Raw genomic sequence first — 17232 nt, 5'->3', positions numbered from 1 at the left:
TTCAACAAACATTGACAAGAGGTGCAAACTTATTCTTTATGATACCAAGGTGGCAATTTGCATTTTATTGGATACATAAATGTTGATTGGGAAGTTGATGTAGACGAGCGCAAGTCAATATTGGGATATATGTTCTTACTTGATCATGATGCCACCTCATGGAGTAGTAAGAAACAAACATGCAAAACCTCGTCAACCATGGAGGTTGAATTTATAACATATATATTGAGATGTAGTATAAGAAGCAATTTGGTTGAAGAGAATTTTAGAGGATATGGAAATCATTACTAAGGGATCTAAATCAATAACATTATATTGTGATAATCGAGTATAAATTACCTACACGAGAAATCCTAAATACCATGACAAGTCAGTCGAAACATATAGAGATAAATTGCAATTTCATGAAAAGCATTATAGTGCAAAAGGAGGTTACCGTACACCACATTTCTATGTATTAGATGGTAGTAGACTTTTTTTATTAAACCTATGGCTAGAGATGTATTATACCTTGTAAGTCACTATGCTTGCATGGGTTGTAATGATGTATTATTAGGCTATCATTTTCTTTTTATGATGATGAGTTACTTTATTCCATATGCCTCAAACTTGACTAAGCATGTACATGTTACAATATTAAAAGTATATCTTTAGGTTGTGACCAACTTTTTCATACAAGTGGTCCTCATAGTTTCTATAATAATGAGCTAAAATGAGACATAATTTAAATCGCACTCATGTGGGCTTGATCAACAAGGGCCTCTCCTCTCATTTGTTTGGTCAACGCCCCCTCTTTGCTTGTCAAAGCCTTAAAAGTAAAATTGAAATTAGCTTGGGAGTGAGGAATCAATCTAAGATGACGAAGGTTCAAAGTAAACCTTTGATACCCTCTAGGACAAATTCACCCTCAATGATATGTATGCACAAAAGTATATACATAGGAATCCATCACAAAAACAAAATATTAAAAGAATTTTTTAATAAATAAATTAATTCTAATTATTTTATTTCTAAATTTCATTTAATTGATTACAAAAAATTACCATGATAATTTTCTCAACAACTCTTTCTTTATATCATTTATATATTAATTAAATATTAAAAAAATAAATATTAAAAAAATCATACATATATTATTATTTATTTTATATCATTGAATATATTTAAATTAAATAAAATTTTATTAATATTAAATATATTTTCAACCTGGACATATTATTATTCAAATGTCACAAATTTTAGCCAATATGTTGATACTTGGGCAAGATGAATAGTTGTATTTCTTTGTAGCATGTGATCATACCATGTGCGCAATATGACCATCTAGAAAAATGAAGAAATAATTGTTGCTTAAGTATGTTAGCTATGGATATGAAATAATTCATCCTTCGAAGCCTTTCCAAGAAAGTGTTTAGCCTAAGATAGAAAAACATTTGTATGAGAGGAAGATTTTATTTTATCATACCTTGGACCGTATGTTTACTAGTCAACTATTAGATCTATGATGTAAATATTGATTTTCATGGATATATTGATAACTCAATTTTATAGATATAACGAGATGTATAAAAAAATATAGATGAATATTTTGACATAAAATTATGATTCATTTTAATTTAAATGCATTCAATGATATCAAATATTTTTTTAATATTCATATTTTTTTATTTAATAAATATATAGATTATATAAAAAAGACATATTAAGAAAATTATGTTTTTATATTTTTGATAATAAATTAAATTAAATGTAAAAATAAAATAATCATAATTAATTTATTTAATAAAATATTCTTTAATGTTCTTTTTGATATATATATATATGTTAGTGGATATTTATTATCAAGAAACAAATTTAGGTGATGTTTGTTTTTTTATTAAATAGAATAAGTCAAAATATTTGGTTTTTTCTATTAAGTAACTTATTGGCATCAACCTAACTTAATAACTTTGAAGTACAATGAACACATGCATGCATCCTCTCCTTGATATTATTTTGTTAATACATCGCACCGGTATAGCCTTTAAGGGATTAGGTATACTTGGAGTAATGTCACTTAATAAATCTGAAGTACAATAAACACATACCTACATGCTTCTTGATATTATTTTGTTCATGGGTCACACCCAACCCCACTTATATGCATATGGGTGGGGTTGGGTGCCCATGCTGGTTGACCCGACCCGGCCCAATCTCTTTTGCTTTCTGTTCTCTTCGGTCTGAAAAACTTGATACAACATAAGAAAAATGACAGGGTTTTCTGCATCAGAAATTCAGAATGGGATTACACATCATTTTCATCTGCTTTTAGGCCCATAATATTTTTCTTAGGCTATGGGGTTGAATTTTCTTTTCTTTTTTTTTCAGTGGTTAGGAGTTGGAATAAGGCATTTATTGAACAACAAACTTTCAATCAGGATCATGTAACCACTCTTTAACACAAGCACACATTTTCTTTGGACTTTTATTTGTACTATTAATTGCTATCAAGCCTAAATATCTGGACCTCAACGTAATGAGAAGACCACCTTTTATGAATGTTAGATGAGGTCACTTAGCATTGTAGTTGTAGATTTTAAATGGGTCATCTCATAAATTGACTTCGCAGTTGGCACCCACCACCAATTTCTTTTAATTATAAGTAGCTTTTAATTTTATATTATTATATGATCTTTTTTTCTTTTTTACAAATTACCTAATTCAAATTAAAGGATAACATATTAAAAAGATACATCCAAAACTATTTATCCTGCTTAAGGTTGGTTAAGGTAGCAGGTGTTGTTTGGTTGAATAGAAAAATATTTGAATTTTTTTTATTTAATTAAAAGTAACATATTACTATCAACTAATATAATTAAACTAAACTTAATTATTATATTAAGATTGGTCACATTTAACTTATTTAAAAGTGAATTACTTGTTAATTATCATTTGGGATTATGACTAATTCTATTAAGAGTCTCTTTGACAGTAATTTTAGAAAGTATTTTTAACTTTTTTAACATTTCAAAAATTTTATCAGTAAGTGTTAAAAATATTAAAAAATATTTTTTAAAATTATTGTCAAACATACCTTATAAGTTTTTTAATTTTATAGTACTTGCTTTTTTTTTTTTTTTGGTCAAAATGCAAGAAACACACATGTATGCATGGGGGATTGTAATGATTATAAGCTTTGTGACCATTAATTTGAAACCTAAAAGAAAATGAAGGTTTTTTTCTTTTCCTTAGAGGGTAGGTGATTAATTCCTTTACCTAAAAATGGGACTTCTAAATTTTAGGTTCAAAATATTTAATTTAGGAAAATATATTTGGTTGGAGCATAAATAACACCGCCATTTTCTTTTGTCTTTTTTATTCACTTGTCTCATATAGTTTTTTTTATCCCTTTGTTTTACTTTTGTTTTTTCTTTCTTTTTTTATTTGGTCCAAATCGAATACTGTTAGATTGGTTGGCTCCACTGTGATAACGACAAATCCGACGACGAAAATTGATTAATGATCCGAGATAACTCATACGGTCCCACACAAGGGGATACCCATATTGCACAGGGTCCATTACCCATGTGGGCATTCAATGGCCTACTTGCTTTGCAACTGCAATTGTTCAAACATGCTCTCAGGTGAGAATGAAAATATGTACCGTATTTTTTTATTTATATTTTTATCAAAATATCCATAATTTAAAGATATTGATATCATCATACTTTACAAAAATTATATAGAATTTCAAATTATGATTAACAAGAAACCTAATTGAAATATGTTTCTTTTTATATTTATAAAAAATGTATCATCAATTAGATGATATAATATATATATTTTTAGTTCCTATTATTTATATCACAATCTCATTTATTTGTAATTTTATATCTTAATCCATTTGATTATACCCTTATTCAATTGTCTAGATTTCATTATATACATAAGTTTATTTTGTGATATGATTATTTAGAAAATCGAATTTAGTATATGTGTTATTAATTATTTTTTTTTTATGGTTGATAAAAATTTCAAGCAAAATTGTGACACTTTTTTGTTGTTCTATTAAAATTTATTTCAAGTATAATTCTATATTTTCAACCTCTAACCCAATTAATTCTCCAACAGCCACCGTCTCTAATAATCCAAGATCAAAAGGTCGCCAGCGACACCCATATCCAACAAGGCCCATGACCCATGTGGGCATTTAATGGCAGTAGCATTGCAACTGCTATTCTACTTTTTCAAACATGCACCCAAATTAATTCTCCAACACCAACCAACTCTCTCTCTCTCTCTCTCTCTCTCTCTCCCCTTCTTTCTTTGTGCATGAAGCCCCATTCATGACAGCATTGATGAGTGGTTGTTTGGTGAAAGCTTAATCACTCATTCACGAATTATCATAGTATTAGCTCTGTATATGGGCTTCCAGTAGGACTTCATCTCCTGTCTTCCACAGTTGTATACTTCAGTGTTGTTGTTTCTTTGGACATGGGGAGGGGGATAGAGATGGCCAGTGGTGGCAGTGACGGTGTGGAAGTGGAGGATGGGTGGTCTAGAGGCAGAGCTCATGAGGGAGGAACTTACTTGGTGTGGGAGGATCTCACTGTGGTGCTGCCAAACTTCGGGAAGGGACCCACTAAGCGGTTGCTTCAGGGGCTAACTGGCTATGCTGAGCCTGGTAGGATCATGGCCATTATGGGTCCTTCTGGCTCTGGGAAATCCACTCTTCTTGACTCTCTAGCAGGTTTGGAATTATCTCCCTTTCCGTTTGGTTGCCAAGAAAGGTTTTTCTTGGGTTTTATTTTCAAATGGAATGGCATATCCCTGTACCCTACATCACAGCAAATTGTTTGGGTGCGTAGTCAAGGGCACCTGTTTTGGCCTTTTTAGAAAATACAGTAGCTTCTTTTTTAGTCTTGGTGAAATTGAGGTGACCATTTTTTCCTTTCCTTTCCTTTTCCAGGAAAATCGAATTCTTTCCTTTTGGTTATTGAGAGCTGATAAATCAGGAAGGAAAATTTTCTTGAACCAGAAAAATCCAGGGTCTTTTGTTACCCTAGGAATACCATTCCTCAATTATGATCAACTGAGAAAATTCTCTTACCAGGTTAATAGAAAAAGGTGTTTGTTTTGTTACTATTTAAGTATCACCTAACATTTTTTCTAAGAGAACTTACAAATTTTTTCGAGGCCTCTCTCTAATTTGTCCCCCTAAAAGACGAAACAGATGTTGCTAGTTGTGTGGGTGTGTCTGCTTTTAGATTTGTACATCAAATTAGTCTTGATTGGAAGATATGGATTCTTGTAAGTTGTAATTCACTTAAATACTTGGATTAATTCAAGGGTTTATTGATGTTTGAATCTTCTCACAGGTAGACTCTCAAGAAATGTGATAATGACTGGAAATGTTCTTCTTAATGGGAAGAAGAGGAGGCTAGACTGTGGATTTGTTGTAAGTGTGATTGTGTATTCTTGCAAATCAAGCCTTTCCAGTTCCTAAAAAGTTTCAGATAAGATTAAAATATCTATATCTATATCTATATATATCGTGGAGAAGGGGTAATCCACAAAAGTTTCCAGAGAGGTTTCTCCTAGATACCGACTTTCCCACTGTGGGAACATGTCCAATTTGTAAGCATCCACACCCCCGCATCAAATTGAGTAGTCTAGTAAATATCAGCTATATAGGACAAGTTATCAAATGACCGTCATGTGATCACACTGAACTTTAAGAAGGGAGGCCACCGATCATTTGGCTTTTTCTTTCAGCAATTACTGCTTCCTCTAGTATAAGATGACCCATGAATGACTCTGAAAATTGCTAAGAAGGCTAATATGAACAGAATTTTATCAGTCTGAATCGGGCAACTAGAAATTAGAACAGGACAGTTTCAAACTTTGGTTTTGCATTACTTCTAATCCTGAAAGAGGACTGAAAAGAGAGTACTAATTTTTCAGTCTTGAAGTTTAAAAAAAATGTGAAAAAGTCATTGTAAAAACTTGCGCGATATTTGTGAAATGGCCATGTCTTTGCTTCTCCTTTTCTCTTCTAGTTCTGCAGGTAGTGTGAACTTTTTTCTTGTTGCCCTTGTTGTTGTTTTGAGAAATCAGGCTTATGTGACCCAAGAAGATGTACTGCTGGGAACGCTCACGGTTAGGGAAACCATAACATACTCAGCACATTTGAGGCTTCCAACTAGCATGACCAAAGAAGAGATTAATGGGATTGTAGATGGAACAATCATGGAAATGGGTCTACAAGATTGCTCTGATAGAATGATTGGGAACTGGCATTTAAGAGGTATAAGTGGTGGAGAGAAGAAGAGATTGAGCATTGCCCTTGAAATTCTTACGCGTCCCCGTCTTTTGTTTCTTGATGAACCTACAAGTGGCCTAGACAGTGCCTCAGCTTTCTTCGTTATACAAACACTTAGAAATGTTGCTCGCGATGGAAGAACTATTATCTCCTCAATTCACCAACCAAGTAGCGAAGTTTTCGACCTCTTTGATGACCTTTTCTTACTCTCTGGTGGTGAAACAATCTACTTTGGAGAAGCAAAAAAGGCTTTAGAGGTATGCAAACATCATTATCAACTTGAAATAATCAAAGTTTTGATAACAATTATAAAGCTTGGCACATCTTTTTAATGTTTGTAATATATAGTTTTAAGACTTTTTTATAAAGATTTAGATGTTGTATCAGTTTGATTTTAATCTAATTTTTGGTTTTGAATTTTTACAGTTCTTTGCCGAAGCGGGCTTTCCATGCCCAAGCAGAAGGAGTCCTTCTGATCACTTCCTTCGTTGTATCAATTCAGACTTCGACATTGTAACAGCCACCCTCAAAGGATCTCAAAGACTTCGTGTATGTCTTATTTTTCACCATATATACCATGCTAATTTTCAGTTTTCTTTGTTTTGTACAAGGTTGCATTTTCAGTCATTTGTTCATGTTGTCTTGTATTTGAAGAACAGTACTTTAGATACCAAACACCCTGCTTTCTGAATATTTTGCTAGAAAACAAGTAATACAACAATTTTTTTCAACTGTTTACTTGCTGGTTATCCGAGAACAGAGCCAAATGAGGGCTTCAGGTCCTTTTCCAATAGGGTTCATGGGTCATCAATTTTCTCATCAACCAAACTTCACTCCCGAAGATTAAGAAAAAAAGAAAAAAAAAAAAAAAAAAACACCTTCATTTATGCATGTCAAAAATGTGTTTAGTAGTAATGCATGCCTTACTAAAGACAGCATAGTTTCTACCTTTCAGATCCTAAGTTTACAATATTTTATTTTATTTGGTATGTTGAACATGATTCTTACTAATTTCCGGGTTTTTATAGGAAATCCAGCAATCATCAAATTCTGTCATGGAATTGGCAACAGCAGAGATCAAAGCAATTCTTGCAGATGAGTACAAGGGCTCAAAGTATCAAAGACGGGCAGGGGAAAGGATTCAGGAAATATCAACTTCTGTAAGCATTTGAACCTTATTCTATTCTGTTTTCATTTCTTAAGCATGTTCACTTTATGCCTAATGTAATACAACTATAGATCGCTAACACTTCATAGAACTATAAGCTCCTAAACCAGTGACCTATATTTTGCTTAACATTCAGATGTGTATCATTCAAGAAAAAACATTCTTATTAATGTGTCATGAAAATGGTTTATGAACGAGTTCATGAATTGCAGGAAGGACTTGTGCCTGGATCACAAAGTGGGAGCCAAGCGAGTTGGTGGAAGCAACTTGTCACATTGACACGGCGATCTTTTCTGAACATGTCTAGGGACGTTGGATATTACTGGCTGAGGTTAATGATCTACATAGTAGTGTCAATTTGTGTGGGTACTATCTATTTTGATGTTGGCACTAGCTATACTGCAATCTTGGCTCGGTGTGCTTGTGGTGGATTCATATCAGGCTTCATGACCTTCATGTCCATTGGAGCCTTCCCGTCCTTTGTCGAAGAAATGAAGGTACACAATCTTACTAAAAAAGTACTCATACATGTTGTGTCGGTAGAAGCTTTAATGCAAACAGTGTTAGTTTAAAAACAGAAAGATAAAACAACCCACCCAAAGGTACATAAGTTTTTAACATGATTCAATCTAATATGAGTGAGAGAATCATTCCACTATAAATAGAGAATATTATTGAGAACAAAAATCAGATGCAATTATTGGGTTTTTAAAACATTTCATGTTTTCCTACTTGTATATGCATCCTCAACCACGAGCCCCTCACTCCATTAGTTATCAACTATTCTTTCTCGCATCTTTATCCACCTCATATAGTTTATTGTAACTTTTGAAGGGATGAAATCGATAAGTTAAGGTTTTGATTCATGTTTCTTTTTTGATACAGGTCTTCTATAGAGAAAGGCTCAATGGGCATTATGGAGTTGCTGTGTTTATACTATCAAACTTCTTGTCTTCATTCCCATACTTGGTGGCAATTTCGGTGGCTACAGGGACTATTACATTTTACATGGTGAAGTTTCGGTCTGAATTTTCTCATTATGTGTTCTTCTGCCTCAATCTTTTTAGCTGCATTGCTGTTGTTGAGAGCTGCATGATGGTTGTGGCTTCATTAGTCCCAAATTTCTTGATGGGAATCATAACTGGGGCTGGACTTATTGTAAGTGGAAACACTGAACTCCTTGATGAGTTTCATATTTTTCATTTTCAGGATCAGTCTTTAGATATGTTAACATCATTTTTGGCTGTCAATGCAGGGAATCATGATGATGACTTCGGGATTCTTCCGTTTGTTGTCTGATCTTCCCAAGCCTTTTTGGCGCTATCCCGTTTCATATATCAGTTATGGGGCATGGGGACTACAGGTAACTCCATGGAAAAATACGAGGGGGTTAGAAACTTTTATCGAAGAACAGTTTTTGATGATAGATTTCCTGTTTTCATAACAAGTTCTTAAAAAATTGCTTACCATCTGTTTGAGTATGGAAAAATGTCATTCTCTAGAATCATTTTCCAGAGAAGCAACAAAAAATGGTAGGAAAAGTCATGTCTCCATGACAAATAAGTTCTCAAAAAATTATTTTCTATAAAAAAAAATTACCTAACGAGCCTTCAAGTCTCGGAAACAGTTCCTAAATAGACTCTTATATCTTTAACCATGGAAGAAAATTAGGAACATCTTCCATTGAAACAACCAAAAATGGTAAGGGAAGCCATGTAGCCCTGGAAAAAGAAGTGCTCATATATCTTGAACTCACTGCTGTGGTAATGTGAAATGCAGGGAGCATACAAGAATGACTTGATTGGGCTGGAGTTTGAACCTCTTATATCTGGTGACCCCAAACTGAAGGGTTCAGAAATCATCACAAACATGCTCGGAATTCCACTGGATCATTCCAAGTGGTGGGACTTGGCTGCTTTATTTATCATTCTCATATCTTACAGACTCATCTTCTTCCTCATCCTCAAGTTCAAGGAAAGAGCCTGGCCATACTTTCGGACACTTTACAGCAACAGAACTCTGCAGCAACTTAATCGCAGGCCTTCATTCCATACCAAGCCTTCTTCATTTCCTTCAAAAAGACACCAGGCCCTCCGTTCACTGTCTTCTCAAGAGGGTCTCAGCTCCCCAATCGCCTAGTGTGACATATCTATACTTTACAAGCTATAACCGTTATCTGGCGGTTTGTTTGTATTGATTAGTTTATGAGCTTACTATTTATTGCTTGTAGAAAGATAATCTTTCTTGTAAACCCCATAAATCTCCCTGTTATTACACCATAAATCACAGCCCCTGGGGTACTGGGGGGTGTTGTGCCAAAGAAAATCTGGTGATCAAAACTCCCAGCCTGTGACCAAAATAGAACAAAGATACAAAGTTGATTACTTCTATATAAGAGACACGTGTTGATGTTTGTATTCTTGCTTGATGAAAAAGATGGATCTGTATATCTTATAGGAGGACATGACAGAACTGAAAACAAAGCAATTTTTAGGTCGAGGCCCGATCATTGCACTTGATATAAAGGATTTATTATGGCTATAGTTTTAATTTGATACCTATTGAAAAGAATCAACAACCAATTAGTGTAAAATGTGTAGTATGGGTTCATTATTTTAGACCCAAATCTTATTTCTTTATACCTTATACACGATTGATCTTATTAATTTATACCTTAATTTTATTATTTTGTGTCTTGGTTCTATTTATTAAATTGTACCATGATCAATAAGTTTGTACCCCGTTCAATAATCTAAGTTTCATCATATATTTTGAATGATCCAAATTTGAACTTTGCAAGATTGATACTAATTCAATACCTTATATTTTTCCGAACTAAAATAATGGAACAAGTTTTGGTTTGTGGTTAGGGGCTGATGATGTATATGCAAGGATTAGTCACGTTTTATTTATCAAAAAATATAATAATTATGTCAAAGTTTAATTCAAATGTTTGCATTGCATGGTATCATTTCTTAGATATGAAAAAGTTTGTGAACTTAGGTTGAATTGGACTCAAAAACTACCTTTCCCGTGTATAAATATGATAGTCGCTTGGTAAAACTTTTAGTTTTATAATATATGTCCATGTGACTTTACAATGAGTTAATGCACCATTATTTACCCTAAAAGAACTAAGTTGGTTTCGTAAGATTCTTTCGGATCTAGTATATTGTAAAGTATCATTTGCATAGAATCAAATATTGATAGTAAGATAGTGTGAGATCTTTTGGAGCCTATAATTAATTTTTTATTTTCATTACATCATATAATATTATCGTTTGTTATCAATGTTGTGTAATTAATAAGACAAGAATTTCATTAAAATGACGAGTCATAAAATATGTCATAAAAATCTCACTTTTACAGAATTGAATAAATTTTATTATTAAGGAAGAGTTAAAGTCAACAAAAAATATTAATGATCGATGATGATTCGACTTAATAAATTGTGTAAAAGTAATGATAATATATATAACAGAGCAAAAAAATATTTAAGAAAGAATTAAAGTTATATATCACTTAAACCTATGATGCATTTGATTTCGTAAGTGTAGTTTAATTACATGAAATAATTAAAAACTATTTTCTATTCAAATATTATTATAATTTAAATTAATTTGTAAAAAGTAATTCATAGATCAAAATTTTGAGGGAGTGTATCATGATCTAAAACATCTTACAATTTGTTCATAACTCAAATTTTTTAATTAAAACATCCCACGTCTATCTAAAAATATATCTGTCATGATATAATAAAATATATTTAAAATAATAATTAAACTTATTGTAATTTTAAAATTATTTTTAAATAATAAAATTATTACATTAATAAGAATACTATACATGACAACATGTAATAATATATAACTCAAAAATTTTCCAACATGGGTAAAACATATGTTACAAGAAAATTGACATATAAAATCAAATTGTTAATTATATGATCACTAAGTCATATATTTTACATATGTTCAAAAAAGAAATTTTGTAGTCAAGATTTTAAAATTTGTCTTTAGAAAATTCAATTATAAATCAAATATAAACTTTATACATATTTGTATAAGTTTTTGTATATATCAAAATAAAATCTTTATTTTAACCAAACATGAAATTAAAATATGCCTGCTAGAATCAATTTTTTTTTTTCTTACATTCATGTCATAAAATCAAAATAATATTATTTTATGAATTTGAAATCTCTAAAAATTATAGATATTTGTGTGTCGCATATATTTTCTAAAATATACTAAAAACAATATATATTTTCAATATTACAACATTCAAAATAAAATATTTCCATATCCGAAAAAATATAATCAAAATTCAAATAAGGAAAAATAAATATATTAATATGTATCTATTGACCCATTTGCAAACCAAATGTATTAGTTTTTTTATTGCTTTTATTAAAGCATTAGAAGGATATTTTCTCACCACCCGATAAGCTGGAGCTTTGACCCAAAATAGTGTGTTTTAAAAAAAAAATCCAAAAAATAAAGTTGTTTTGAAAATAATATCCGATCTAATGCGTCTGTGCCACATAAGCTGCCATGTCATAAAACCGTAGTTGGTGACTACAGTTTTATTTTTCTAAAGTGGTTAGAAACCGTAGTTACCAACCACGGTTTTAACTTTAAATTTAAAGCCGTAGTTGGTGACTACGACTTTGACTTTTTTTAAAATGGTCAAAGCCGTAGTCACCAACTGCGGTTTTAACTTTATATATATTTATATATAACTTTAATTTTTTTAATAAAAATATTATATTATTTTGATTTTAAATATATTTATTTCATTATTTTAAAAATAATAATATACGAAATTAAATAATTGATATTTTTAATTTGATATAAAAATATATTTTTAAATTTTATTAAAACAATAGGCACTATATTTAATATAAATATAATTAATTAATTAAAATATAATATAATAAATTATATTTATTTAAAATAAATAAATTATAAATGCCTATTTAGAAAAATAAAAAAGTAATATAAATTATTATATTAATTAATAATTTTTTATATATTATATATAAGTGGTATATAATACCTCTCTCACACACACACACACACATACCTCTCACACACACACACACATATATATATATATATATATATATATATATATAAAAGTTTAATTTAAGTTTAAAATTTATCACATTTTTATTTAAATATATAAATAAATTTTATTAAAACAATTGACACTATATTTAATATAAATATAATTATTTAATTAAAATTAAATATAAATAAAATATAATAAATTATGTTTATTTAAAATAAATAAATTATAAATGCCTATTTGGAGAAAAAAATAATATAAATTATTATATTAATTAATAATTTTTTTATATATTATATGTAAATAGTATATAATATCACACACACACACATATATATATATATATATATATAAAAGTTTAATTTAAGTTTAAAATTTAGCATATTTATTTAAATATATAAATAAATTATTATCATAGATATAATATTATGAACTTAAATTAAAATATGATAAATTTCAAACTTAATTGAACTTATATACATGTGACATTATATACCACTTACATATAGTATATAAAAAATCATTAATTAATATAATAATTTATATTATTTGTTTTTTAATAGGCTTTCATAATTTATTATATTTTATTTATATTTAAATATAATTAACTAAATATATTTATATTAAATATAGAGTATATTATTTTAATAAAATTTAAAAATATATTTATATCAAATTAAAAATATCAATTATTTAATTTCATATATTATTATTTTTAAAATAATGAAATAAGTATATTTAAAATCAAAATAATATAATATTTTTATTAAAAAAATTAAAGTTATATATAAATATATATAAAGTTAAAACTGTAGTTGGTGACTACGGCTTTGACTAGTAGTCACCAACTACGACTTTAAACTTAAAGTTAAAATCGTGGTTGGTAACTACGATTTCTAACCACTTTAAAAAAATAAAACCGTAGTCACCAACTATGGTTTTATGACATGGCAGTTTATGTGGCACATACGTATTAGATCGGACATTATTTTCAAAATAATTTTATTTTTTGGAATTTTTTTTTTAAACACACTATTTTAGTTCAAAGCCCCGATAAGCTGGCAGCACCTTGGACAAGTGGAGGACCGGCCTGGAATCCTTTGTTACGGAATGCGGCTTGAAGCTGGAAAACTAAAGGAATCCATTGAGTGCGTTTGGGAATACCTTGGTAACGAGGATGGTGAAGGTGAACAGGTGGCTTATGGGTCAGATGACATAGACATGGCTGGCATTGGTGTTTGGAAAGGTTGTGAGGTGATGATTTCTTTGACTTTAATACCCAAAAAAATGAGTCCCGAGGATGCTGGAAGACATGTCATGACCTAGGCTGCAAAAGCCTATTGTGATCATGAAGCTTGGAGTGATGGGAAATGCATTCAAGGAAACCGTCTGAAGGGTTTCTAGTGGACTCTGCCACCACTGGAAATGCATTTATTAGATATTATGGCTTTTTTTTTTGGTTCGGAATGGAAGCTAATTGATGATCACAATAAAGTTGCTATTGGACCCCACTACCACCAAATTTTCCACCCCTGTTTACACTTGGAAATGGCCATAGAAAAAATAATTATTGTTGGGACCACCGCATATTGCCCACGTGCCTTTATTTATTTATTCATTTATATTTTTAAAATTTTTATATTTATTATTCTTTATCTTCACGCACCAAAGTCTTATTTTCTTAAATTCTCTTTAAAATGATTTTCAAAATTCCGAATTTTCAAATAATCTTATTTTCATTTCAATTTTTAATTTAATTTTTCAAAACTCCAATTTTTAAATTTAATTTCCAAAAAAAATAAAAAATCCAATTCTCAAACTATTTTTCAAAATTCTAATTTTCATAATTTCCATTTTTAAATTTAATTATTCAAAATTCAATTCCCAAAATAATTTTTTAAGATTCTAATTTTAAATTTAATTTTTCAGGATTCAAAATTTTAAATTTAATTTTTCAAAAATTCAAACATTCCAAAATTTAATTTTTTAGAATGTCACATTCAAATAAATTTTCAAAACTCCAATTTCTTTCAAATCTAATTTTCAAAAAAATTTCATTCTTCCATTTTCAAATAAATTTTTGAAATTCCGATCCTCAAATCTAACTTTTAAAACTTCCATTTTAAAATAATTCTTCAAAATTCTAATTCCAAATTTAATTTTCAATTTCCAAAATCTCAATTTTCATATTTATTTATTTAATCATTATATTTTCGTTATTATTATTATTATTCTATTTATTTATTTTTAAAATTTCTTCTTTAAATAATTCTTCAAAATTCTAATTTCCAAATTTAATTCTTAATTTCCAAAATTCCAATTTTCATATTCATTCATTTATTTAATCATTATATTTTCGTTATTATTATTATTATTATTATTATTATTATTATTATTATTATTATTATTATATTTATTTTAAAATTCCATTTTTAAACAATTCTCAAAATTCCGATTTCCAAATTTAATTCCAATTTTCAAAATTCCAATTTTCATATTTATTTATTTAATCATTATATTTTCGTTATTATTATTATTCTATTTATTTATTTATTTTTAAATTTTCATATTTAAATAATTCTTCAAAATTCTAATTTTCGAATGTAATTTCCAATTTCCAAAATTTCAATTTTCATATTTGTTTATTATTATTATTATTATTTTATTTATTTTTAAAATTCAATCTTCAAATAATTTTCAAGATTCCAATTTTCATAAACTTAATTTTCAAAACTCTAATTTCTTTCAGATTTAATTTCCAAAATTCCAATTCATAATTTAATTTTCAAAACTCCAATTCTCAAATAATTTTCAAATTTCCAATTTCTTTTAAATTTAATTCCCAAAATTCCAATTTTTAAATAATTTTCGAGATCTCAATTTTCAAATAAATTTCAAAACTCTTGTTTTCTTTCAAATAATTTTAATTTCACTCTTGTTTTCAAATATTTTTTAATTCTACCACTTTTCATCATTCATTAAGATTTTAAGTCGCTAAAAATCCCCGTTTTTAAATAAACTTGTTGCCTTTCCTTTTAGATAAACATTTTTTTCAAATTTTCTTTGATTTTTAATAAGCATGAATGAATTTTCATAACTTTAGAAACAATGAAATTTATGAGATTGGTTCATGCAAAATCAATTGGGTTTTGGTGGGGGCCCTACATATGAGTTTTCTCTTTTGATTGTTAGCTGTTACACGTTTTAAGGGACTTAAAGAGGTGCTACGGTCTTTACTGTACCTTCCTAATAAGTAGCTTACCCCCAAGCCCTAATTTGATTTTTCACAAACCATCTTTCTAAAATAAGGAATCATATTAGTGTTTTCTTTCTTATTTCGTTTACCCTTTAAAAATATAACAAAAATAAGTATTTTCTAAAAATCATATTTTTCATTAAATAAAAAAAAAAGCTCACCATCGAGTAGAAGCGCATGAGTAGAAATGCGGGGTCCATAATATCCAAAAAAAAGACTAGTTTTTTTTTTTTTTTTTTTTTTTTTCAAATATAATCCAATCGACTCAACTTTTAACACAAATAATTTTTCTTCTCAATGAATTACTATTTCATTATTTTCATCAATAGAAATTTCATAAATTAACAAAAAATAAAATTTTAAAAACAAATATATATCAAATGATATGTAGAAATCACAAATATAAATACATTAATCTCACAACGATAATATGTATGAGGTTTTTATTTATTTTTTTCAAAATGTATAAAATAAAAATTTTAGGGATAAGCCACCCAAAACCGAAATTCCAACCATTAACTTTGAATTATGACTCCTTTAATGTTGTCCACATGAAATAAAATATCCTCATAAGGTTTCAAGCCAAACGGAATACGTTTGATCGGTCAGAAGTCCCATGGTACGTGGCCTCTTGTCTTTTTCTTGGTTCCTCCGTTGACCTTTTCTTCCCCTTTCTTTTTCTTCTATTTCTTTTTTTGTTATCTCCCCACTTCCACAGCTTCATGCCACCTCTTTCTTTCCGTTTTGTTTTTAATTTTTTCCTTTTTCTTATTCCTTTTGCCGGTAGTGGCTTTCCTTCTTTTTATTTATTTATTTTTAATTTTGCATTGCTATTATTATTATTTTACAACTTCATCATATTAATTCTTTTTATACATATCCCCAAACATATTTAATTCCCAAAATGTTATTTTTATCATAGTATACATTTTTTAAACTATTACATTTTTTAAAATTAAAATTTTTATTTCTCCATAAAATATAACTTCTAATAATACTAAATCACATATTTACATTTTTTTAAACTTAATTAATAATCCAAAAACCAAAATTATTAATTCCAATAATAGGTAAGAATTCCTAACTTTGTAAGAAATTCTCCATAAAACATGAGACAAATTCAAACCCCCCAACTTTGACTTTTAAGTTTTCTGATAATTAGCTATCTTAACACCAAGTTATATTAGAAGTTTGATGCTATTTTGCCCCGATAGGTTCATATAATGCCTCCATCAATCACTTTCTTGCTCTGCCCTTAGATAATAGATTAATTTTTATATTGTATACGTGTTGGTAATAAATCCAATAAATCTAAGTAGAGTGATGTGTGATGCTTTGATAGAAGTTATCAATTTTAAGAGTAGGTAAGGAATGTTTTCTTTGGTTCTTTTCTCTTTCCTTTTTTAAATATTAAAAAAAAAAATAGGAATACAAGGT

At 28.9% G+C, this 17232-nt stretch overlaps 1 protein-coding gene across 1 annotated transcript; it reads left to right on the top strand.

Annotated features, from left to right (window-relative positions):
- Window positions 1–4297: 4297 nt before the first annotated feature.
- On the top strand, window positions 4298–9888 carry LOC117916553 (ABC transporter G family member 15-like). Its single transcript, XM_034832642.1, has 9 exons — window positions 4298–4729; window positions 5358–5437; window positions 6097–6558; window positions 6728–6850; window positions 7330–7461; window positions 7682–7966; window positions 8355–8627; window positions 8725–8832; window positions 9249–9888. The coding sequence occupies exons 1-9, from the start codon at window positions 4474–4476 to the stop codon at window positions 9606–9608; spliced, it is 2079 nt and encodes a 692-aa protein (XP_034688533.1). The 5' UTR covers window positions 4298–4473; the 3' UTR covers window positions 9609–9888.
- Window positions 9889–17232: the final 7344 nt, after the last annotated feature.

Source organism: Vitis riparia, chromosome 6, assembly GCF_004353265.1.
Source record: "Vitis riparia cultivar Riparia Gloire de Montpellier isolate 1030 chromosome 6, EGFV_Vit.rip_1.0, whole genome shotgun sequence".
NCBI lineage: Eukaryota > Viridiplantae > Streptophyta > Magnoliopsida > Vitales > Vitaceae > Vitis > Vitis riparia.
This window is presented reverse-complemented; position numbering and strand designations above follow the sequence as displayed.

Excerpts from the sequence above, each read along its gene's own strand:
- LOC117916553 (XM_034832642.1), top strand. The coding sequence starts at position 4,474 with ATGGGGAGGGGGATAGAGATGGCCAGTGGTGGCAGTGACGGTGTGGAA. Across the intron at positions 6,559-6,727 it reads AAGCAAAAAAGGCTTTAGAG|TTCTTTGCCGAAGCGGGCTT; the intron begins GTATGCAAACAT and ends GAATTTTTACAG. Across the intron at positions 7,967-8,354 it reads CCTTTGTCGAAGAAATGAAG|GTCTTCTATAGAGAAAGGCT; the intron begins GTACACAATCTT and ends TTTTTGATACAG.